The sequence below is a fragment of the Trichoderma gamsii genome (genome assembly GCF_001481775.2).
Source record: "Trichoderma gamsii strain T6085 chromosome Unknown Scaffold_41.2, whole genome shotgun sequence".
Classification (NCBI taxonomy): domain Eukaryota; kingdom Fungi; phylum Ascomycota; class Sordariomycetes; order Hypocreales; family Hypocreaceae; genus Trichoderma; species Trichoderma gamsii.
Genome location: NW_020171378.1, coordinates 233,613 through 257,115, shown reverse-complemented (window position 1 = coordinate 257,115; position 23,503 = coordinate 233,613). Strand labels below are relative to the sequence as shown.

Below are 23,503 nucleotides of genomic sequence, written 5' to 3'. Positions count from 1 at the left end.
CTGGTGGCGCCGGATGCGAGATCGCCTTTGAATAAATCTCCGGCGCCAATTTCAATTTTGCATGCCAAGACTCCAGATACGACCGCGCCTAGTAATAATGATAACGACGGCCGCGCCTCGTTGGACAGTAGATCGGTGTTGCAGAGTCAGAGTTTAGCGAGTGGACCGTCGCCGCGGATGGGAGAGATGGACTCCATGTTCTTGGGGCTGTCGGAGCCGATGCTGCACACGCCGGATACTACGTATTGGGATGGGATTGTGGGGAATGACGATGATCCGAATTCGGCGTTGAATTTGTTTCCGTTGTTGGAGACGGGGGGAGGGATAGATTTGGCGCATTGGCTGTGAGTTTGGGTTTGTTTGGATAGAAAAGGATGATGATGTTCTGATTGTTATTATACGAAAATGGGAAGAGGTGTGATAGATGGGATAGCCGGGGTCTCTATCGATCTGGTTCATGGCCGTTGGATGAGCTCAGCCTCGTGTATTTCCATTTCCTCACGGAATGTGAAACAAAATATGGGTATAGATGAGATGATTCGCGAACAGGAGATCTCTAAAGTGTAAATTAAAAATACAACCTAATTTGCTATTCAGGATACGATCAAGATCTGGCGTGATCATGGTATAACCCAGCTAAGCTTTTATATGAAGGATAAGATGTCAAGTGTTTCATCTTGAAGCAAGAGCTGGTCTAGACCACGGAATAATTCTAGAAGTCAAAAAATGAGGAAGCTGGGAATCCTTTGCCTGGATCAAAGCAGCAGCAGACTTTGGCAAACGTTGCATGTATTGTTGCGTTTATACTGAGTTGCTCGGAATACCTAGCATAGCAGCACTAGTCGGCCCGGAATAGCTTCTAGTATTAGCCTATGCACCCCATAATTCTAGAACAACTGGCTCCCCAATTATGTCCGTCTTGAATGCGGGGTGGTGTATCCAAGAATTCCTCATGGCTGGGCTGAGCAGGGCGACACAATATGACACGAGGAAAGTTATTTTTGGAAGGAAATGGGAGCATATGGCCGATCAAAATATCTGACTGTCGATCTGCTATCCATGACATCGCCGTACGGATAATCTGATCCAAGCCAGAAACTCCTATTCGTATGGATGACCACTACTGGCCTGAATAAGTGCTATTACTAGTAGTAGTACACACTCACGTAATAACTCCATCTTGTTCATTCCCGTCAATGCATTGCCGACAAAATCGATCCGGACACAGCGACATCAGCGCTATTACGGCTTTGCGCCTCAATATTGTGGGGGACCAGCAAGGGTAGGACCGATAATCCCTGCGCACAGCACAAAGCCACCAGCGAATGCCTCCTGCTGAAACGGGCAAAGCCGTGCAGCGGCGGACAGCAAGAATTGTTCCTATAGATGGAGAAACTGATCTTAGTCCGGTAGCTCTTGGTCCTGTCATCCGATGGACGTTCCGCATGGAGATCCAAGGGACTCAGGAGGCGAGGTGCCTGGACAGCGTCGCATCGCTGACGGCATATATATGGGACTGGGGACGCTTTGTTTGCTGAAGCTCGTGAAGGCCTGAATTGATAATTTGATTCTTTGTGTTATCTGGTAAAAAGAGAAAACAAAAAGAAACATTCACAATGGTCAAATACTCAGTTCCTGCGTCTATACTGCTGTCGCAGTCATTGGTGGCGGCCAGTCTCTACGACTCGTATGTGAGCTTGTCGTTTGAGCTGATTGGTTTCCCTACATTTGCTGGTGAGTTCCATCTGCATGGTATTCTTGAAGCGTACATGGACTGACACGGATATTTTGTCTTCTGCAGGAACCAAGAGCTCGCCCAATGCCTTCTCCCACAACCTGATGCAGAACCTGGCCGACCTCCAAGGCAGCGGCGTTGTCGTCCGCGTCGGTGGAAACTCTGGCGATCGTGCCATCTACGACTCGACATTGACCACCTCTACGGCCAGCTCGTGCCCCCATGCCGACCCTGGCGCATGGCAATGCATCGGAAAGAGCTTCTTCGAGTCTTACGGCGGATTCCCGGCCGGCACCCGCTACTCTCACCAGTTCAACGTCGGCGCGTACAACTCCTCCGGATGGGCCACGCTGAAGTCGACGGTGCCCCTGGCTTGCAAGGCGCTTGAGGGCCAGCTTGAGTTTTGGGAGGTTGGCAACGAACCGGATCTGTACATTGGAAGCAGACGCCCCAGCAGCTACAACGCCGCCAACTACGCTGCCGAGTGGGTGAACACGACGCAGCACTTTGAGAGCTACCTCAAGACGGCATGCCCCTCTCTGGGCGGCAGCATCAAGTACATTGCTCCCTCGTTGAGCTCCCCCGGCGCCAAGCTGAAGATCAACGCCATCTTCCCCGATGAAGGAAGCGCTGCCACCTCCAAGATCTCGCAGGTCTCTGTGCACAACTACATGAACGGCGCCACCAGCCCGGGCGTTACTCTGCAGAATACCCTTATGAGCCACACGGCCGTTGTCAACTCGATCACGAACCACGTCAACTACGCCAAGACGTCCACCATCAGCGCCGACTACATCATTGGCGAGCACAACAGCTTGTACGGCGGCGGTGCCTCTGGCCTCTCCGACGTCTTTGGAGCTGCTCTCTGGGCCATGGAGTTTTCCCTCTATGCTGCCTCCACTGGTGTCATCAAGCGTATTCACTTCCACCAGTCTGTGGGCTCTCCTTATGCCGCGTGGGTTCCTTCAGGCACCCTCAACACCAATGCCCCGTACTACGGCAAGCTGGCTGCCAGCACTTTCCTGGCCAATTCCAGCACCATTGAGGTTCAGACTCTTGCTTTGAACAAGGACGCCGACAAGGACTCTGGATATGCCGCCTACATCAACGGCGAGTTGAGCCGTGTTGCCGTTCTCAACTTGAGACAGTACAACTCCGGCAGTGGCACTCGCCCTAGCCAGAACTACACCGTCCAGGTTGGCGCTGGAACTTCTTGGACGTCTCAGCGTCTTACTGCAGCTGGCGCTACCGACAAGTCTGGCGTTACTTTCAACGGTTTCTCTTACGATGCCAACTCCAACGGCCTGGCTCAGCGCGTTACCAGCCAGGAGTCGAGCAAGGTTTACCAGGCTGATAGCAACGGCAACATTAACTTTTCTGTTCAGAACACTGAGGCTATTGTCTTGGTGAAGAACTAGAGATGGTTTCCTTCTTCTTGTATAAAATTATGGTGTGGGTTTGTTAGAGATGAGGATAACAGGCCGGACGCAATCTGTATATATTGAATGAATGAGAAATTAATTTGAACCATTTACAATCTGTACGCCATCTGGATGTCATGTTTGTCATGAATAAATTATTCGCAACTATGTAAATTTACAACCTCTGGGGTTACTGAACCAACACCTGCTTCTCCTTCTTCAACTTCTCTACAAACTCCAACGGCACCTTTAGCGTCTGCGCAACAATATCCGGCGGCGTCAGTGCGAGCCACTGGGTAAGTGAAATATCGGCCACGCGGTCCGACTTGTATATCTCGATCCAGACGAGGTCCTCCGTGTCTGACGTGTTTTCGATGTAGTGCCCCGAGTTGTCCGGGAACGCTGCCGTGTCGCCGGCGCGGAAGTTGAATGTGCGGGCGGCGGCGTTGCCGATGAAGACGGTGGCTTGGGCGGTGCCTTTGTGGAAGTAGAGCCATTCCGCGGCCTGTATGTATGCATTAGCTACGCCTCTTTTCTTCCTGATATCGCAGGTAATTGTTGTCAAATCTTTATAGATACTCAATACTCACGTTTGGATGCCAGTGCAGCTCTCGTAAAGCACCGGGCTTCAACGTTACCAATGCTGCAGCTATCGTCTTGCTAATTGGAAAGTTGGTCGAGTCAATCTTGTGGAGCTCCCCGCCGCTTCCACCAATCTTCTCAGGAGCGTGCTGCAGCGTTCGATAGACGAAAGAGCTGTCGCCAGAGAGCGGAGGGGAAGCTCCTGTGACATTGTGTGTGCTAATCGTCCCGTTGATGATGTACGGATCGGCGGGAGGGATAGAATCGAAGACGGATTCGTCAACGCCAAAGTTCTTTGCGAGAACTGAGCGAGGGGTATGAGCGATCCAGTCGTCAACGTGGAAAGTGGTGCTTGGTCCTGTTAGCTTTTGCTATGCTCGTCAAAGTATACAGAAGTTTACGATGTGTCTCACCCAATCTTGTCAAAATCGCCGTCGTCAAAAACCAGGAGAAACTCATTCTCGGTGTCAAGGCCCTGTACTGAGTGTGCAACTCCCTTGGGGAAGTACCATATGTCGCCGTAGCCGAGTTCTGCACCCTCGTACCCGCCGTTCTCGTTGACGGCCGACACAGTTACGTGACCGGCATAGACGAAGCCCCATTCGGCCTATTTTTCGCGTTAGATGACTATGTGAGCTCGAGTCCAAGTCATTAAGCATTAGCTGCTCCCTCTACTTACCACTCGATGCCAGTGAAGCTCTCGAATAGCTCCCTTCTCCAGATGAAATTGAGCGCCTGAAACATCTGGACTTGAGGGAAGATCGGTGACGACTTGCTCTCGAACCCAACCGCCTTTCAAGATGCGCGTTCTGGAGTCGGAGAAGCTCCATTTGAGGTTTGGGACAACGCCATTGTCGGTAGACTGCTCGCCCAAATTATTGGGATTCTGTAAGTCCAGTTGGTGGTTGGTACCGCCTTACACATTCTGTTAGGATACTGTTCTCTTTGTTTAAAGTAAGAAAGTTACCTGAAAAAGGACCGCCTTTCCCATCTGGACTGATGGGCTCTCCATCATCAAATCCGCCACTCCGTCCCTGGAGTCCAGGCGCTGCAGATGCGTGAACGAGGCACAGAGCCAAGGTAGACAACAAAGCCGCTTTCATTTTCGAGGCAGACAAAGTGAAAGACAAAGCGAGACGAAAAGACCACTAGCTACGAGTGACATTGGAGGACATTTGTATTTAAATATGAGCAGGCTTATTGAATGCCAAGCATGTAGTTAACCTTGCGAGTAAGCGTCCCTTGGATGTAACCCTACGCTTTCAGCTCGCATAATTGCGCCATGGCCTCCATTGCGAGACATGCCGCCAATGGCCATCTCAGCTTTCTATAAAGAACGCTAAAATGGCGGAATTATTGTGCAGATCCAGCTGCTGGTTACACAGAACTGGAGATTGATGCCGATTATTATTTGTCATACCTTTGCAATTGATGCTGGTATGTAGGGTCGCAATATTGAAAGCGAATCGGAATATTGTGCATAACGAAGTCGCAGATAATATGACGCCATTGTGCAGGGTCATGATAGAAGTAGTAGCAGTACATGTATGCAGTGATTTGAGACACTAAATACAGAGGGATAAAAGTCTTGATTCTATACCCCTTAGGGATGGATATATAATAAACAGATATAGTCTATAAGAGAAACATTTCGCGCGTTGTATAAACAAAAGAAGAACTGCAATGCGGTTACATCGATCGCATTTGCTTCATATACCAATCCTATCATCTCGGTTAGCTAATCGTTCCTTTCCAGGCACAAATCTTCATAACACAACTTACCGTCTCAGCTCCTCCGGCCATAATCTTGATGCCCAGCAGCTTAGGAAGCAGCAGATCCGGCGCTTTTCTGGCATATGCCTTTGCATCTTCAGTCTTGACCTCCTTGTTGAAAATCAAGTTTTTGGGCAAGGACGGGTTAAGCACGGCAGGTCGGCCAATGCCAATGATATCGCAAGCGTCTTCTCGAAGTGCGCTCTCCATGGCCTCACGGCTGCGGAAGCCGCCTGTTACCATTAATGGAACGCTTCTAAATCTACCACGGATCTCCTTTGCAAAATCAAGGAAGAAAGCTTCGCGGGACAGGGTGCTGGCTGACTTTGGCCCTTGGATCATCTAGAGGCTGTAGTTAGACATGCCTTGTCCCTTCGACGCCCTAAGGCACAGAACAGAGAGAACTTATCGAGAGTGATGGAACTTACCTCTGGGTCTTCATATGAACCACCGCTGATCTCAAGGAAATCGATGCCAGCGCCAGTGATTTCCTCCAGCTGCTCGATACAAGCCGCGAGCTGCTCCTTGTTCCTAAAGTCTGCGCTGTTCAACTTGATGCCGACACAGAAGCTCTTTGGAACAGCCTCTCTCACAGCCTTGATGATATCTACAATGATCTTGGCTCGTGCTTTGGGTGATCCGCCAAACTCATCCTGGCGATGGTTGGACGAAGGATTTAAAAACTGTGACAGCAAATAGCCGTGAGCCCCGTGGAGTTCAACGCCTGCGAAGCCTGCCTCGGCCGCCAGTTTGGAAGTCTCAACGAATTGCGCAATGACCTGCTGAATATCCTCAACCGTCATCTCTTTTGGTGTGCCGAACTTGATTGCAGAGGCGATCTTGGCGACAATTCCATCCCCTATACGCAGCGGGATCGCGCTGGGAGCAATCGCCTTGTCAAAAAACCCCCTCTTGCCGGCACCGCCAGGGCTTTGCCGTCCTGGATGGTTGATTTGCATGATGACGGGAGTGCCGTTTTTGGAGCTCGCCTTTGCCCATTTCTTCCAAGACGCGAGAGTCTTCTCCCTATCAATGTTCTCATCGGGGCTCACATCCCAGGTGCTGCCGAGATATCTGACATCCACTTGAACGTTGCCTGTGAGGACTGATCCCCATCCACCCTCTGCCCACGTCTCGTAAATCTTGAGCATACTCTCAGTGGGAAGATATTCGTTGTCTGCCCAGTTTTCAGCCATGGCGGCTTTGGAGAGCCGGTTGGGGAGCGTGAGGCCGCATGGGAGCGTGATTGGCTCCTGGATCTTGAGATCGGAGACTGTCATGGTGGCTGACTTTGGCTGATCGCGGTAGTTGGTGCGATGTTTATCGTGTTAGCAGATGTAGCATATAAATACCACAGAATTTCATCTTGGTTCTCAAATCTGAAATCTTTTATATATACATAATTTTTTTTTTCTCCCCCTATTAAGCACATACTGCGTGAATCGTGCCTCGGCCCAACCGGTAGCGTCGGCCTAGCCAGGGGCCCCATCGCCAAGCGCACGGGAGATCTTTAGCGGAGATCTTCTAGCGGAGTTTGACTTACAAATCTGCCCTAGAAGATTAAACGAATGAAGAAAAAATCTGATGAACAAAGGTTGACTGGCGGTGGGCTGATGTGTTGGTAGCTTTAGTTGCTGAAGCGGACTGCTGCTATCAGGCGGTCTGACAGCGTTTGCCTTCAGTTCTTTCTAAGATAACGTGTAGAGTTATCACCGCGGAGCTGCGTCCAAAAGCCCGATCGCGAAGCCGTGAGAGTAGTAGTATCCTCTTTGTGTAGAAGCGGATATGCAAAATCTTGGCCAGAAGCAGTCAATGCTACTATGGAGACTTTGCTTTGTCTGATGGAGAGCGCAGAAGAAACTGAGCTCAGCATCAGGCAGTTCAGAAGAAGATGGTTCAGCGAGGTTACATATAAGCTGTTGTGAAGCACTATACTTCCATCTCACACTTCATTTCAAGTAAACTTTTCGAGAAGAGGGCCCGCATGTGCATGTACGAATTTGCGTGTAAACGAATAATTCATCAAGGAACCGCCGACTACATAACAATCGCCGACTAGGCAGTAAACCTTGGATATATTTCTTCGACACTCCGTATACTGCCCTCTCTAATTGGTTGGGATGAAGCTAGCTAGACGCCGTTTTGGCTCCTGCATATGAGCCCCCAGTGGCGTATTCAGTTTGTGGGGTGAGGGTTTGCGATAGGTCATACTGGATACATACCCATGCTCCAACTTGATCTGGTAGACGTCCATATCACACCTTGTCAAGTCTTCGAGTGAGAACTAGAGGCTGCTAATGCTCGGGTGATTCACGTTGTAGTTGATCGGGGTTCATTATACGTGTACCCAAAGCTAAGTGGAGTTGCGGAATTCGGCACGCGGGACTTGGTCGTAAGACGCGACGATTGAACAGCCGTCGCTACGAGAATTTCATGCATTGCTCGGCCGTTCCCTGGTACTTGGAACGATGATTTTGCCGTATCTGTAGAATGGTTATAAGTCCGCTAATGTCTGGGTGTCTCGCTTTGTAAGGCGGCAAGTGCCGCTTGGTGGAATTTCACAGAATCTTCGATAGTCGGCCTATCTCTATCCCGATCGTGGTAATCGAGAAGCCAGTGCATCCTTGGGTCATTCGACCCCGGGGCTCTTTGGTGCTGTAATAGATAGAACTTTATCTGCTTTCAAAAGAGGAAATTTAGCCTCGGCTGCCAATAGAATACGATCCATGGTATACCAGTGGTTCTCGCTGAGCTTCTGACCATGTTACCAGTTCCAAGGCGGGGTGAAGTCCGTTACAAAAATCCCTTCTAGCTTTGGCCTGAGTCAGCCCAGCGCCAGTGCAGCGCCATTCCATCGCTTGTGCGGCCGAATCCTATTCTTAAACTTGAGGCCACCTGTTATATCCGCTCTGGTTCATATAACTCATCAGTGTAGACAAATAGGTCATTTGCAATGCTTAGCAAACATCGAGCGATGCCGAATACCGATTAGTTTTAGATGCGTAGAGATCATGAAATTGATAATAGTGCCTCGCAATTCGATAGTGGGGTTCGGATTTATAATCTCTATAATGGCGCAATTAATGCTAATGTTTTGAGGCTCCCAGAAGAATACTGATAAGAAGGCGGAGCCTCCCATCTTTCAATCCTGTCTATTCTTTTGTTGCAGTACCAAGTGAATCAAGCAAAACCACCGTCAATATGTCAAAACTCTTCTCTCCCCTCAAGGTGGGCCGCATTGAGCTCGCCCACCGAATTGCCATGGCGCCCATGACCCGGTACAGAGCCGACGATAACCACGTTCCACTGCCCAACGTGAAGGAGTACTATGCGCAGAGAGGAGCTGTTCCTGGCTCGCTGTCCATCACCGAGGCTACCTTCATTTCTCAGCAAGCTGGTGGCTATGCAAACGTTCCTGGAATCTACACACAAGAGCAGATTGATGCTTGGAAAGAGGTTGTGGATGCCGTTCACAAGAAAGGATCGTACATCTATCTCCAGCTATGGGCTCTAGGACGCGCTGCCAAGGCGGAAGTTTTGAAGGAAGAGAGTAACTCAGATCTTGTTTCTGCTAGCGATGTACCAGAGTCTCCTGATGCTGCCGTTAAGCCACGTCCTCTAAGAGAGGAGGAAATTCTTCAGTACATTGAAGACTACACACAGGCGGCCAAGAACGCTGTTGCTGCCGGATTCGACGGCGTAGAGATCCACGCCGCCAACGGCTACTTGATCGAGCAGTTCATTCAGGAGCTCACCAACAAGCGAACCGATCAATGGGGTGGAAGTATTGAGAACCGAGCACGCTTCGCGTTGGAGGTGACCAAGGCTGTTGTTGGAGCTATTGGCGCAGACCGGACCGGAATCCGGTTCAGCCCATTTGCCGACTTTATGGGAGACATTACCTATGATCCCATTCCCCAATATGAGTACATTGCCGAGCAGTTGAAGCCTTACAAGCTGGCCTATGTACACTTGGTTGAGTCTCGCGAGAAGGGCAACGATATCACGCCAGTCATCAAGGCCTATGCCAATACCAGCCCTGTGCTTGTAGCCGGAGGATTCGAGCTCGAGTCCAGCAAAAAGGCCGTTGACGAGGAGTACAAGGACTACGACATTGTTATTGCGATTGGCCGACCATACACTTCCAACCCCGATCTGCCTTTCCGGTTCCAACAGGGAATCGCTCTCACGCCGTACCAGAGAGAGACGTTTTTCACTGCCAAGCTGGACAAGGGCTTCCTCGACTTTCCTTTTAGCGAACAGTTTACTGCGCTCAAGGCACAGGCATAGATATCTAGCGTTGCATCATCATTGTTAGCCCATTAAAGAATTGCAATAAAAACAAATTTTAGACAAGCTTATTAACTGTATCAACGTGAATACTGCTATCGGAACGTATGCGTTAAGCGTCTTGTTCCTGTGGGTCATCGCTGAAGATTGTAGCATAGGATGTGGCTTAGTGACGATCGTAAGACCTGGCGCCTGTCAGAACCTAAAATAGGCGAGCTGAAGGGTCCGTAGCCCCACTGAGCTGGGGTGCAGGAGTGAAGCGAAAGGTGATTGCGGAGATGTTGTGTCATCGACGAGGCTTGTAAGGTTGATCATGGTAGATCATGGTAGCTCTATGTTGCTTGGCAGTTGGATGTTTGGTTATATAAATGTCCCACGTTGGCACGTCACTGAGATACAAAAATGTTTCAGAAGACTAGAATACTTTACTACGTGATTAATATGCCTCTGTCAAACGATGAAGCCTTACAAAAGACACCCCAAAAGACAAGCGAACAAGACAGCCATCAGTCAGCTGCTCAAGCCGGACTCAAGTGGGGTAAAAGTCCCAAGATAGATGAGCAACCTTCAGACATACCAGACGACCACCCCGTCCATAACATCCCACTCAAAGAGCAAGAGAAGATGAGGCAGAAGGGAGTCAATCCTGTATTGAAAGCAGAGATGGATGAAGCAATGGGTAAAGGACAGCCAGGAGGGAAGTTTTGGAAGAGATACGGCACTACAAGTATGGGCCCGTGGATGGTATAAGTGCAGAAGTTGGGCCAACAAATGCAAGCAGATCACATATAATAGCACACGAACTGTAGAGAAGCATAGAAGGAGATCATAATAATTCATGTTATTTATTTTTCAGCGTTACTCATTATACAGCGCTACTCTTTTGCCCCCATCTAACTCCAGAAATGTGTTGACGCACTCGGCGGAAGGTCTGCCTTTGCAGTTCCAAACTTTGTATTCTCTTGAGGCCCGAGAGTCAACTCAAGCACGCCGCCGTCAAGGAAGAAGCTGTGAGTCACCCATGCCTTGTTATACGGCTTGCCATTCAACTTGGCGCTCTGGATGTAAATGTTGCTGTATCCAGCGTCAAAGTTGATGTTGCGAATAGTCGCTGTCTTGCCGGATCGCGGGTCGGTGAAGTTGACCTCTGGGAAGAATGGCGGGATGATCAAATAGACATTCTGTCCGCTCATGGGGTACAAGCCCATCATGGATAGTGCCGTGAAGCTGCCCATGGCGCCCGAGTCATCGTTTCCGGGAAGACCGGCGGTGGTGTCGTTGAAGGCGCTGGGGATGTATTTGTGCAAGTATTCTGCAGAGAGACCTGGTCTTCCGGCGTAGTGGAATTCAAAGACAAGGAGATAAGCCTGTTCATCACCGATGTAAAACAGGCCTGGAGTGTTGTGCATAAACTCAAGACGACGCACGAAAGCGTCTGGACCACCGAGTGTAGTGATCAGTGTAGCTTGATCGTGAGGCACATAAAAGGTGTAGAGCCAAGAACCAGCCTCATACGTCTCGTGGCCGCCGGGATTCAAATAGCAGCCATTGAAGTTGTATAAGTCAGTGCATATCGCCGGCTCTTGGAAGCCAAAGGTGCCGTTTAGATATCGCGGCTGCAAAAAGCCTTCGAATCCACTGTCGGTGAACAGGCTGTAGTCTTGAGTTCCGGTCAAGTTCAGCTTTGAGCGCGAAGTTGGGTCGTACATGTTCTTCCAGTTATTGGAGCGCTTCAGGTATTTTTCTGCATCGGCATGGTGTCCAAGACCGCGGGCCATCTCGGCAATGCAGAAGTCGTTGTAAGAGTATTCAATCGTTCGTGAAATAGAACGAGTGAAGAGACCATAGCCACTGAAGTCCCAGTCATCGGTTGGGATGTAGCCAAGATTCTTCCAGCTCTGCAAGCCTCCACGGCCTTCAACCGTCCAAATTTGGCCCTCAACTATTCATGAGATGCGTTAGCATACGAGTTGCTGCGAGCAAGTTATTCATGGAAAGCCTTACCTTCAGCGTCAGATACGACAGCCTCATAACCAGTAGCCCAGTCGATGCCGTCTGTCAAACCCTTCAGATAAGAATCCGCCAATAGATTGTCAGCGTTGCTGCCACCCTGAGTGAATCCCTTGCAGAGGGACATGCGACAATCAGGGAGCTTGCCCTCGTGACGGTACACATCAATGAGACTGCGAATCATCAAAGCCTGAGCATGAGGGTCAACCAGTGTAAGCAAGGGGTGCGTGCTTCGGAAGCTGTCCCAGATGCAGTAAAATGAGTCAAAGTATGGCTCGTTGCTCTTCCAGAGGGGGTTTTCGCCTAGAATCAGCGTTAGAGATGGCACCACTCTCATCTGCCTACACATGTCGTCTTACCAGTATAATCCTGTGGAGAAATCAGCGTGCGATAGATGCCACTCCAGAATGTCCTCTGGAGAGAGTCGCTGACGCCTGTGTTGTCCACGTTGATAGTGCTAAGCTTCTTGTGCCATGCATCCTCAGCATCCGATCTCACAGACTCAAAGTCAAAGTTGGGAATCTCTTTCTGCGCGTTGTTGCAGGCTTGAGCGGTGCTGATGAACGAGAGTCCGACTCGAGCCAGAATTTGGTTGTTGGCTGGAGGGTGGAACTGAGCCCAGGCGCCAGCAGGGAGGATTGGGCTCTGGCCATCATCGTAAGTGCGGAAGCTCTTGCGGTCGGTACCTGCGCGATTGTTTACAAAGATTCCTGTGTTTCGAAGCTTCGCGCCCTGGAAGTCTGTACAGAAATAGAGATTGTAGTTGCCAATGCCGAAAGAGGGCCTAAAGGTACCATTGCCGGATATGCGGCCTGTATGGGCATCAACAGAGATGATTGAATCGGTCCTGGATCCGGAAAGATCAGCCAGATCGGCCAGAATCAGAGGGCTGTAAGGCGTCGTTCCATTGGCAGGGAGCTTGGTTGGAGTGCCGTCCGTTGGGAATGTGAATCTGTACAGCGCTGTGTGATTTGTAACCGTCATTTCAGCCTTGACCGATGTGTTGAGCTGTATAGCAAAGTAGCCTGGCTTGGCCACGACTGTCGAGTTTATCTTTGCTGACGCTCTCAAGGTTGAAGGGTAGTAACAGTTGTTGAGATCATCGTTTAGACAGCCAGTCTGGGCAAAAAGAGGGAAATTTCCCAGTGATGCGCCCTGTAGAAGACATTAGCATTATGCATAGCTATGTGAATAGGCACTTATGAACCTACACCACCTGTTCCACTATCGTGCATGTGAGAAAAGCCAGTAACTATAGATACTGATTAGCCATTGCAAGCTCTTCTGCGGACGGGATGTTGTAAAACACGTACTTAGGCCATCGTTTGAGGCATAACCTCCCTGGATCTCCTCATTACCATCCGCTACACTTTTTGCCATACCATCTAATCGCATTTGTTCAATCAGTCTCTATATCTGCCATCAATGGGAAATTCTGTTCAGCGCAGTATACTCACAAGGGAGAGTTGCGCCTGGGAAAACATGTCCTGTGATACGAGTCAATAAGCAATTAATATAAGTGGAAGCGTAAACTCATACCTCCGTTGGCAGTGCCAATTAACGGGTCGATATAGTCAAGTACATCGAAAGAAGACTTCTGATCTGCTGCCTGGCTCAACCCAGCCAGCAATGGCCAGTAAGCCACGAATTGCTGGATGTGCATGTCGTCGTCGGTGTATCAAAATACCCCGAGAAGCTTATTGATACGAAATTGTTTGTAGATAGAACCGCTAGAGTTTATAATACTAGAACAAGCCGTAAACAAGGGACTTCAAAACAGGGAGGGAGCCCTCGTGCCACCTGGGGAGGTGCTATTCACTTCGTCCCGAGACAAAAGGCAAAGTCGACAGCTCGCCCTGCGAGTAGCATCAGAGATTCATGCTGCGGAGATTGCCGCTTATATGTCGCAGCATTGCCTGGCCTCCCCTTGCCGGAAATCTCACAGCCATCTCCACCCCGCGGAACAATTTCAAAACATTTACATCTCGAAGGGAAGTCTTCGGCCAGGATTAATCTTCTTCCCCGCAGTTCGATGAGGCCATCAAGCATAAACATAGGCGGGGGAAGCCTAGGGTAATACAACATTGCCAGTCATGATACCTTGAAGCGGAAACGCTCGCTGCAGGTTCAAGACACCATGTCACGCTGATCATCCAGGGCTCTGAACAATAGCTGTTGGTTCCCGGGGAAAGTCGTCCTTTTCATGGTTGTGTGGGTAGTTGGAAGCATTTGAAAATAGCCGTCGGTATTGCTTTCCAAATTGCACGTTGCTGGTCTAGGGAAAAGATTCTTGGTCGAAATGGCGAGGCTTGCGGAGATATTTTCGGCCAGGATGAGGCTAATAAGCATGGAGGTTGGAGATTCATGATATCATCTTCCGACGAGCCTCCCTAGTACACAGGCAATGTTTGAGACCCACAGAGATGAACCCCTGTCTAAATCCGCTGATTGTGTACCATGGCTCGAATATGGTTACATGGACCTACGATTCCCCCTCATTTGTGGATCGCGATGCTTCTAATATGCAACATAGGCATACTTCCAATTCTTGCCAACTGAAATCCCCGAGCTTTCGGCCAATGGCCGCGCCAGGCAACGGCTTCTCAACGGGCATCGGCCGCAGAACTGGAGACCACGAGCAGTATCTACCCACAGCTGATGTTACCCGATAGTCATGTTATCGTGTGCAGGGTATTACAAGTAGGTAATGCCTCGATTATTTAGGGAGGTGGACAACGACTGGACGCGGTAATCTGCAAGCTCATCCGATCTCGCCGCGAGTGTGCAAGGGCCAAGTTATTGTTTCCTGTGCAAGGAAAGTACATACTGAGGAACATATACAATAGGTAGATGCCTACCTAAGGTAAGCACGAGGGATGCGAATGCCGCTGGCAAGATCTGCATGTGAGCAGCCTTTCGAACCGTCGGGCTCCAGGAGTAAGAGCACATGAGCGGGCGAGCTACTCACGGAAAGGGACAAGAACAAAGACGAACGTTGGTAGGACAAATTGCAAGGACAACGCGGTATGCATAAATTTAACCGACACGGTTACTCCGGCAGGTTTGGCCAATGGTATCAATTGACGTTTTGTTTTCATGTTAACAAGAACCTCGACATGTCTTCAAGATACTCCATGGCAAGTTAGATATTCACTCCCCGCAGAAGTGGCAATAGCAGCGGCTTTCTGTGAACTTCAAATATTGAGCGGCACTTGCACTAAATCCCGGCAGCCACATGCCAAGCAAAGCAGGAAATAAACAACCGGACGCACTACTGTCGGGTACTTCTGTTACAGTAATTGCCCATGCCGGGATTATAGCCCCGTCGGTGGGGGAACGACACGCCAGATCGCGGGGAAGAAGTGGATGGTGAATTACATAGAAGCGCAAGGGGGTCGTTGAGAAGGGAAGACGAGGATAGAACGGCGTTCTGGACCTCTATCTAAGCTCATGTCTGATAATTCAATTCAACGCTTCCAAGACATTTGTACAAACCAATGGAATTAGTGCAAACTACTCTCTTGTAGTGCTTTGGCATGATTCTTTGATGCCTACCTGCCGGGATTCACTACTGCCGAATTATTGGTGGTGCCTCGTACTCCTTCGCTCCCTTGTGCTTCTGATCCCTGTACTGCAGCGCCGGCGCAAATTGCCAACGGCAGTTCAACGACGGCTAAATGCCAAAACCCTGGCATCAAGTCATCAACGCATGTACTTTTGGCATGCCCATGGCTGCAATAGCTTCTCCGGAAGCTCCCCGCGCCGAGGTGGGCTTTCCAGGAAACTACTATCCAGTGGGAGTAGATACTTGGCTGGGTAGCTGAGCCAATGATGCTAGAAATTGGTGGGTGTCTTGTGAGAATGAATTATGTTAAAGATTTGGACGTGTCCATTTATTGAATCATGAAATTATGGTACAGCTAAGCTTATTAAAAATCGTTTTATACTACTGAAACAAAATAGCTCCTTCATCGAGTGGTATAACCTCCATCAATCACAATATCAGCTCCCGTCGTATACGAGCTAGCATCACTGACGAGATAGACATATGCGCCCTTGAGCTCCTTGGCATCGCCGTTGCGTCCCATGGGGATCATGCTTCTCCATAGCTCTTGTGTCTTCTCATCGATAAAGTCGGACAGGCCTGTGTCGATGTAGCCCGGCGAGATGCTGTTGACACGAGCAAAGTCGCGCCATTCGTTGGCCAGCGAGCGTGCCAAATGGATGCAGCCCGCCTTGGCAACGTTGTATGAGGTTTGTTCTTGAGGGTAGTTCGCGACGTGGCCAGACATTGAGGCGGTGATGACAAGGGAGCCGTGACCCTGCTTCTTGAAGTGCGCGCCAACGGCCTTTGCGCAGTACGCTGTGCCGCTCAGATCGACCTGGATGACATGGTCCCAGTCGCTGGCGCTGCCGTCGACAACACCGCTGTTGGCTGTGGCACCGGCACTGAGAAGAAGGTTGTCAGTATTCAATTGTGCAGCAGGCGCAGAAAGCCCAGGGAGGACTCACTTGGCAATGAAGGCATCAATCTTGCCGAAATCAGAAACGACCTGGTTCACAAACTTCTCGACGTCCTTGTAGTCGCTCTGGTTGACCTGGTACACCTTGACCTTGATGCCGTATGCCTTGGACAGCTCAGCCGCGTTCTTCTCGGCGCCCTCTTTGCGCGACGAGTAGGTAATGGCAAGATCAGCGCCCATCTCGGCGCAGCCTCGCGCGGCTTCAATTCCCATGCCCCGCGGGCCGGAAGCACCGGTCACCACGACGACCTTGCCCTTCAAGCTGAAGAGGTCAAGAAGACTGTTGGCTTTGGGGATAGGCTGAGGCATGGCGGGCAAGAGTATGGTTGTCTGTTAAAGGGTATTAAATCGATCTGAATAAACTGCGGGAGGTGAGACGTGAGACGGATAGAAAAGGGCGTGGCTGCTGACGCGACATCTCTTTATATATAGGCGACTGAGCCGGATGCGGGCTTTTATGGCAATCTCAAGCCTCTTTTTGTCCCGCTCTTTCATCTCCTCATCTTGCTCTTCTTCTCAAGCAAGGCACGCGATGGAAAGTTCCGGGGCGTCGCCCGGGTGGATACGCGGGATCAGCCAAGAATCCTGCTTCTAGAAAACGACTGGATGATAGAGAAAAGGTGGGCTTCACAGCAGCGACAAGAGGCACCGAGAGAGACCGAAACAGCTGGTGGTGAAGAGACAATGATGTCATGTCGTGGCTCGTGGACCGAGCATTAGCAGGAAACTTTAGTTTCTGTCTAGTTGAGCAACTGTTGCATAGCATTGGCCGGCTAATCACATGTGACAAGCAAACACCATGTATAAGAGAGTATTCCTCAACGATGCGAAGCTCCTCATTCAACTTCCTGTTTGCTCTGATTGTCCACGACTTTACTCAAAACTAGACTCGTCACAATCCCCGCCCACTCCTCGCAATCGCGATGCATGTCACCACCGGCTCCACGGCCAAAACGTCATTGTTTGTCGCTGAGCGGCTTCGATCCGCTTATTGTCTCCATTACCCCACCTGCCCGATCCGTGTTCCCGCAGCAATCGGGGCTTGGCTTCAAATTGCCGGCGAAGTGTGAACACTTTGAAAGTGACAAGTTGTTGCCGTGAAACTGCTGCTTTGCCGAGACTTTGTGTTGTGTTGCTGTATAAGTTGACGGAAGATTTATTGTCTGCAATTGTCACAAGCAGATAGTAAATGATTTTGAAGTATTGTGAAGGGACCTAAAAAACGTGCATTCACGTTGTAGAGGCAAGAATGCGCGGCGTAGAGGTGTTTTAAACAATTGATCTTGGAGAAATTGCATTAAATAATTCGCTCTCTATATCCATAAGAACACATTACCAACCTTTTTCATTCTTGTCAAGTCCTGATACTCCCGGATATCTGTCTATTACCTTTCCGCCTTGATTATACAATTCACCATATCGCGGTCCATTAATTGCGTTCCAGAATTAAAGAAGCGTCGCATCTGCTCGTTTATGCACTTCGTGCATTCCTCGCAGTAGCAGGTTTTGGAAGAGTTACCTGTAGGTTTTCTTTTGGAATATACTTGCTGATGCTGCGAATTTGAGCGCCCTTGAAGTGCAATACAAATGGCACAAGCGCAAGCAATGAAGTGACGCATCCCAATAGCGTAAGAGACCACTGGATGCCAATGCCTTTGAACATGTAGGATGCAAAGAGAGGAAACACGGCGCCGAATATTGAGCGTAGAAAAACATTTGCCGCGAGCGCTGATGCTGCGAGCTGTTTAAATTCTTAGCGACAATTACTTGGGTTTGGACGATGGAAGTTAATGATGTTGACACTCACCTGAGTATAAGCATCAATCAAATAATTGAACTGTTGAAGAAAGACGAGAGAAATGCCAAATCCAGTGACCGCACCTCCAATGACTGGCACCATCCAGTGAACTTCTTCACGATAGCCGGACCAACCAAGCCAGAATAATCCACCTGCGAAAAAGACTCCGCCAACCATGGCTTCTGGCAATCGCCATTCTGGTATCGCAACGCCGTTATTTGCCTCTAGCTTGCGACGGTATCTTGGCGCCCGAAGTATCATCACGACAAGAGTGACCGCGCAGCCTACCACGGCGCTCAACTCAGGGAGCCCACTTACTCCAGGCTTCATTTCATAAACGCCCTGGAAGATGAAGGAAAAGGCCGTCAGGAAAAGGTAGAGAAGCCCGTAAATGAATGACGCGTAAAGACTGGGATGGAATAGTCAATATTTCACATGCTGTTACGCAAGGATAAGCGTATCTTTGGTGACATACCTCATAAGCAGTACGATTGGCTCAACTAAGAGCATATGAAGAGGCCGTAGAAAGTAGCGGTTGAGGACATCCTTCAAATTGACTTCTGTCTCTTCCAACTTCGAATGGATAGCCCAATTCTTTGTTTGCTGTCGCAGTCTCTTTGCTTTATTCGTCAAGATAATCGGGACATACGACTCGCGGAGCAAGAATACGTTCAAGACGAGCGCCAAAGCGCACATGATGCCCGCGATATATTGCGTCCAGCGCCAACCCAGATGGCTCGCTACGATGAAGCCGCCAACAAATGGAGCAACTAGGGGGCCGATGAAAACGCAGAGGGTGTAAACTGTGATCTGTATCCTTGGTCAGCTTTGGAACAGTCTCTGTGATCAGTCAGCCTTACCGCAAGCCCGCGGATCTTACTGTCGAAAAGATCCGCACAGACAGCGCCACAAATGGTCAAAAAGCTCACTCCGAAGAACCCTGCAAAGAAGCGATTGATCATGACGCTTTGAAGGTCTTTGGACACTGCTACTGCAAACTGGAAGACCATGCATCCAAAGCAAGCGGTGACGAGGGGTATTCGGCGACCAATATACTCGCTCAAAGGTCCCCATACAATCGGCCTATAGTAAGTACTGTGAGCAGATATTCGAGAGTTGCTAAGTGATAGGCCCAAAACTTTGTGTTTCACGCACCCGAAAACGAATCCAAGAACGTATAATGAGACGCCTAATGTTGCGACTTCAGAAGAAACGCTGAAATGTTCTGCGATTTTTGGGACAGCAGGTGAATATATGGCGCTGGCGAAAGTGACCGCGAAAGTCGTATAGCTCATCACAGCATGTATAATTATCCTTGATTGGTTAACTTTAGTTGAGGCGCTGCGTTCACTCTCACTCACCTGGTCCTCATTGGCCAATTATGCGGATGACTAGGGTCATCTGGGCCATCAAAGTCGACCAAATATGCTTCATTTTCTCCAAGCAGCTTCGGAGGATGGGGCTTTCCTCCACCCATAGATAGATAGCCTGACTTGAATTCTCCATGTCCGTACGTCGCTTCGCTGGCAGCGGTTCGATCCTGGTCTTTGTCTGTTCGCGTCCGAGTCGAGGTTGAGTCCTCTTGCTCTGCATCGTCTTGCGCATTGAACTGGGAAGAGGGCTCTTCATGTCGAGATGACTTTCGAGAAGCATCATTTTCGCCGTAATCATGTTTCTTGTCAACAGCCGAAGATTGGTTCTCTTCGTTCGGATGCATCTTGGCCATCTCTGAGTATTGCCAGCGAATTGCTATCCGTTTGCGCTCAAGCCTTTGCTCCTATCTCCCGTATATATGTCGGAGCATAGGCTCTTGCAAAGGCTACGTCACTTGCGAATGGGAAATATATCCAATATACCATGATCGCTTACGTTCAAGTCTTTGCCAATAGTCTAGAAAAAGGGTTACAGCAGAAAAAATAGATGTCGCCATCAGGTAAAAAGTTGTCAATTTTTTGCGAAGGTGACTGATTACCAATCTAGCATTTGCTCCCTACAGTAGCAAGCAACTGTCCAACAAGGCTTCGCCCAGCTGCTGTACGCTTCTTTATTAGTGGCAAACCACCAGAGATCGACTGTGTTACCAAGGTTGTGCTTCTACCAAGGTAAACAAACTACCGAAGCTTTTTCTAAAAGGGGAAACTGGACGATGGTAGATGTGTCTAAGAGCGGATAGTGTTGTTGCTCAATAATACGCCCCGCTAGAAATTGGACTCGGATCTTCGGAGACTCGGATCTCGATAGGACGGCGGCAGCTAGCAATGTTTAGCCCCGATCTTCCTAAACAACCTATGAAACCATTCGTCATATCGCTTTGCCAATATCAGGAACTTGCCAAATCCGAGAGGCGATATTTCGTGCATTGTAGACAGTCTGATCAAAACGGCAAATGTATCATGCTATTACAGTTCAACGCCCACTACTTTCTTCTTCATATTGATGGCTAGAACCCATGACATTCGACTCATCGCTTTGTATGGATATCTGCATAACTAGTATAGATATCATTGATGGCCCGCAACCTTCGTGTCAACGTGTACGATCGGACGGATACAGCGTCTCGCTAATGACCTGAAAGACCACTATCGCAAATTCTATCTGTAGTAACGGCCCTTTCTGGAGTGCATGACGGCTATGCAAGATTTGAGTACTCCATACGTACGATGATTGGGAGGAAGCGGCCAAGGGTCAATCCAAAAGTTGGCTAATGCGAAATATATAAGTGGAGCCAGCAGATCTAAATAGCTCTATATTTCTGATTTGGCTATGTTCTAGCTTGAATGAAATCGACAAAGTCAAACAAGCTCTTCTTGTAATGCCTTTCCTGCGTTGTTCGATCCACAGTCTGCATTCCGTAATGTGGCGTAAAGTCCCCAAATTCCCAGTTGTCGACAAAACTCCACGCAATAACACCAAGGACTTGCACGCCATCCTCCCAGATGCTCTTCAGTATCTCACTCATAAAGCTCAAATAGTACTGGCTGCGAGGTGAATCGAAAAGCTGTTGTGCCAGTGGCAGTGCGGCTTCATTCACGACGGGAAAGCCAAATTCGGTAACGATAATCGGAGAGCGGTACGTATTCCACAAGTATGACAGGTAATGGCGCAAATAGGTCGGGGTGATATAGACATATGTTTGACTGGCGTATCCGACGTTCCAACCAAACTTCCCACCCCAGCTCTGCTGCACGCATTCGGGGTAAAATATGTTGGATGGGGTGTTTAGGCACGGTGACTCGCTCGCTGACAGAGGTGAGATTACAGCTGATTAAGTGTCAGGATTGGCCCGTTGCTAAGTAATGTCTTGAAGTTCATGATGAGAATCATGGGAGAGGAGCTGAACTTGACGAAACTTACCAATAGTATACGCATCGGTTCCCCAAAAATCCGCTGTCCCTTTGATATAGTCCAGATCCTCTTTTGTAAGAGGAACGTAGTCTGGAACTCGCTCTTTGTATACAGCAGGATAGTCCGTGCCGAGATGAATCGGATTGCCAAAGATTGCTACTTGGAAATTATTGTAATCGTTGGCCGCCTCAACGTGAGAGGTATTCAACGGATCAAGCGGCACGCCAAATAAATTGCTGTATTTCATTCCAACTTTGCCTGTGCCGTTGATCTGTTCGTGATAAAAGTGATACAACTGAGCATGTGCTTTGATTACTGAATCTACAGCGTGTCCATTCTGGCAGTAAGTAAATGCTTCATTAAACCTGGTGACAAAGGTTAGTTATTGATTGTAGAATAAGAACCGTGCTCTTACGTGACCCAGAGAGGAACCTTGAAACGTAAAACATTAGTATAAGCTGTCAATTTTATAGAAGGGGTTGGTCTCAACGAACTCGATCAGCAAAATGTGTCATGACAATCTTTCCATAGTGCTAAACAATAAAGAGTAAGTACGGTAGACATCAATGGCTTGGAAGTCTACTTACAACAAAAGCATCCACAAAGGTCTCATTTTGATAAGCTCCGTTGTTATAACCCACAGACGGTTTGTCATATAAAGATGAGACATTTGCGGCGTAGAACTGCAATGGTGTATCAAAGTGAATCAACGTCACGACGGGGAGCATTCCTTTTGCTATCACGAAATCGATAAGATCACTGGGAAAAGAATAGTCAGTCATCGACCTTTGAGACATATGTGGTCGGAATACAAAGTATCAGATTAGCTTACTTATAGTGGTCAATAGCTTGCTGATTGACAGGTGAACCTGGAACAGCAAATGGTAGAATTCTAGTCCATGGGATGGAGAAGGAGTAATATTTTACCCCTATAGCTGCCAATCGCTCAATATCCTGTTTGTATAAGTAGTAATTCTCATCCGTCACATAATCTTGGCTAGGTTGATCTTTGGCGATGATATCTGCTGCGGATGGCGCTTTTCCTTCGTGGCTGGTAGCACCTTCAATCTGGGCAGCTGATCCAGCCACGCCATATATGAAGCCATCGGGGAAATTGTAACAGTCCGTTGGGCCAAAATAATCTCTTGGCGGCAAGATAAGTTCGGCACTTGGCACTGGTGTCGGCGAAACAGTTGTACTATAGATGCCGGTGGATGTGAAATTGTTAAGGAACGGGCGCGCGTTCTCCCAAAGCGCACTCCATGAGGCACTGCCATATTTGTCATGAAAATCGGTTGCAGTCGCAGTAGCGTTAGGGTCCCAGCTACCCCAGGTGGTTGTGGCAACAAAGGGGATCAAAGAGCTGAGAGCGGAGAAAGGAGCAGCAAATGTTTCAGTGGAAGTAGGGGACGGAACAGAAATTGCATAGCGATAGGTCTCTGACTGAGTATAAGCAAAGGTTGAGAAGGAAAATGTAGGAGACACTGCGGTAGTGGCAGCGCACTGCGATCTCGCTGTCGGACCCGTCGTAAGAACATATTTCTCCTGAGCGTTCACAAATGAATTGAGGACAGCAAAGACAGGCAGGAGTATTTTGCCTCTCATGATGAAAAATGTAGAAGGGCAAAGGGCTCAGTGCAATGATAGGATGTGTGAAATAATGTTTCTGGAGAGATGGTATTGGACTTTATATAATGAGATAATATTAAGCTTTAGGGACATTTCGTTAACCAGTAATAACATTAACAGTGGTCTAAGTAGACATCCCCTGATTGAACCTTGTCAACTACTACATCAAGGAGTTAACCTGAAGGATTCCGTTACGCCAGCCCAGAGATAATGACAGCTCTCAATTTAGCAAAACTAACCATCTATACGAGATCGATCGTGTTAAGCAGTCAAAATAGGAGATGAGTTTCACCCAATTACAGTACCGGAATACTCGGTCTTGATCGGAGATGAACTGCATCCAATCACAAGGCTCGGAATACGCGCACTAACTTAAGCGTATTCGGAACTGCGGAGT

General features: G+C 48.9%; 8 protein-coding genes across 8 annotated transcripts; 3 read left to right on the top strand and 5 right to left on the bottom strand.

The window, feature by feature from the left end:
- Positions 1 to 1,616: 1,616 nt before the first annotated feature.
- TGAM01_v209037 (beta-glucuronidase) lies at positions 1,617 to 3,153 on the top strand (the record flags this gene model as incomplete). Its single annotated transcript, XM_018807359.1, has 2 exons — positions 1,617 to 1,734; positions 1,802 to 3,153. The coding sequence occupies 2 exons, from the start codon at positions 1,617 to 1,619 to the stop codon at positions 3,151 to 3,153; spliced, it is 1,470 nt and encodes a 489-aa protein (XP_018659346.1).
- A 193-nt stretch (positions 3,154 to 3,346) lies between these two features.
- On the bottom strand, positions 3,347 to 6,791 carry TGAM01_v209036 (hypothetical protein; the record flags this gene model as incomplete). The annotated part of the gene is made up of 6 exons (XM_024550471.1): positions 3,347 to 3,661; positions 3,747 to 4,089; positions 4,152 to 4,345; positions 4,418 to 4,624; positions 5,521 to 5,853; positions 5,940 to 6,791. The coding sequence occupies 6 exons, from the start codon at positions 6,789 to 6,791 to the stop codon at positions 3,347 to 3,349; spliced, it is 2,244 nt and encodes a 747-aa protein (XP_024404805.1).
- Positions 6,792 to 8,712: 1,921 nt separating this feature from the next.
- On the top strand, positions 8,713 to 9,801 carry TGAM01_v209035 (NADPH2 dehydrogenase; the record flags this gene model as incomplete). The annotated part of the gene is made up of 1 exon (XM_018807362.1): positions 8,713 to 9,801. The coding sequence occupies one exon, from the start codon at positions 8,713 to 8,715 to the stop codon at positions 9,799 to 9,801; it is 1,089 nt and encodes a 362-aa protein (XP_018659349.1).
- A 402-nt stretch (positions 9,802 to 10,203) lies between these two features.
- TGAM01_v209034 (hypothetical protein) lies at positions 10,204 to 10,551 on the top strand (the record flags this gene model as incomplete). The annotated part of the gene is made up of 1 exon (XM_024550470.1): positions 10,204 to 10,551. The coding sequence occupies one exon, from the start codon at positions 10,204 to 10,206 to the stop codon at positions 10,549 to 10,551; it is 348 nt and encodes a 115-aa protein (XP_024404804.1).
- A 143-nt stretch (positions 10,552 to 10,694) lies between these two features.
- Positions 10,695 to 13,474, bottom strand: TGAM01_v209033 (glycosyl hydrolase; the record flags this gene model as incomplete). Its single annotated transcript, XM_018807363.1, has 7 exons — positions 10,695 to 11,743; positions 11,806 to 12,114; positions 12,171 to 12,966; positions 13,023 to 13,063; positions 13,125 to 13,196; positions 13,269 to 13,298; positions 13,351 to 13,474. The coding sequence occupies 7 exons, from the start codon at positions 13,472 to 13,474 to the stop codon at positions 10,695 to 10,697; spliced, it is 2,421 nt and encodes an 806-aa protein (XP_018659350.1).
- A 2,305-nt stretch (positions 13,475 to 15,779) lies between these two features.
- Positions 15,780 to 16,643, bottom strand: TGAM01_v209032 (short chain dehydrogenase; the record flags this gene model as incomplete). The annotated part of the gene is made up of 2 exons (XM_018807364.1): positions 15,780 to 16,260; positions 16,324 to 16,643. 2 exons carry the CDS (start codon positions 16,641 to 16,643, stop codon positions 15,780 to 15,782), a joined length of 801 nt encoding a protein of 266 aa, XP_018659351.1.
- Positions 16,644 to 17,805: 1,162 nt separating this feature from the next.
- On the bottom strand, positions 17,806 to 19,849 carry TGAM01_v209031 (major facilitator superfamily transporter; the record flags this gene model as incomplete). The annotated part of the gene is made up of 6 exons (XM_024550469.1): positions 17,806 to 18,075; positions 18,142 to 18,541; positions 18,608 to 18,942; positions 18,993 to 19,215; positions 19,288 to 19,446; positions 19,494 to 19,849. The coding sequence occupies 6 exons, from the start codon at positions 19,847 to 19,849 to the stop codon at positions 17,806 to 17,808; spliced, it is 1,743 nt and encodes a 580-aa protein (XP_024404803.1).
- A 1,044-nt stretch (positions 19,850 to 20,893) lies between these two features.
- TGAM01_v209030 (beta-glucosidase) lies at positions 20,894 to 23,082 on the bottom strand (the record flags this gene model as incomplete). The annotated part of the gene is made up of 6 exons (XM_018807366.1): positions 20,894 to 21,393; positions 21,487 to 21,842; positions 21,893 to 21,909; positions 21,972 to 22,010; positions 22,065 to 22,236; positions 22,310 to 23,082. The coding sequence occupies 6 exons, from the start codon at positions 23,080 to 23,082 to the stop codon at positions 20,894 to 20,896; spliced, it is 1,857 nt and encodes a 618-aa protein (XP_018659353.1).
- Between the last annotated feature and the right edge of the window lie 421 nt (positions 23,083 to 23,503).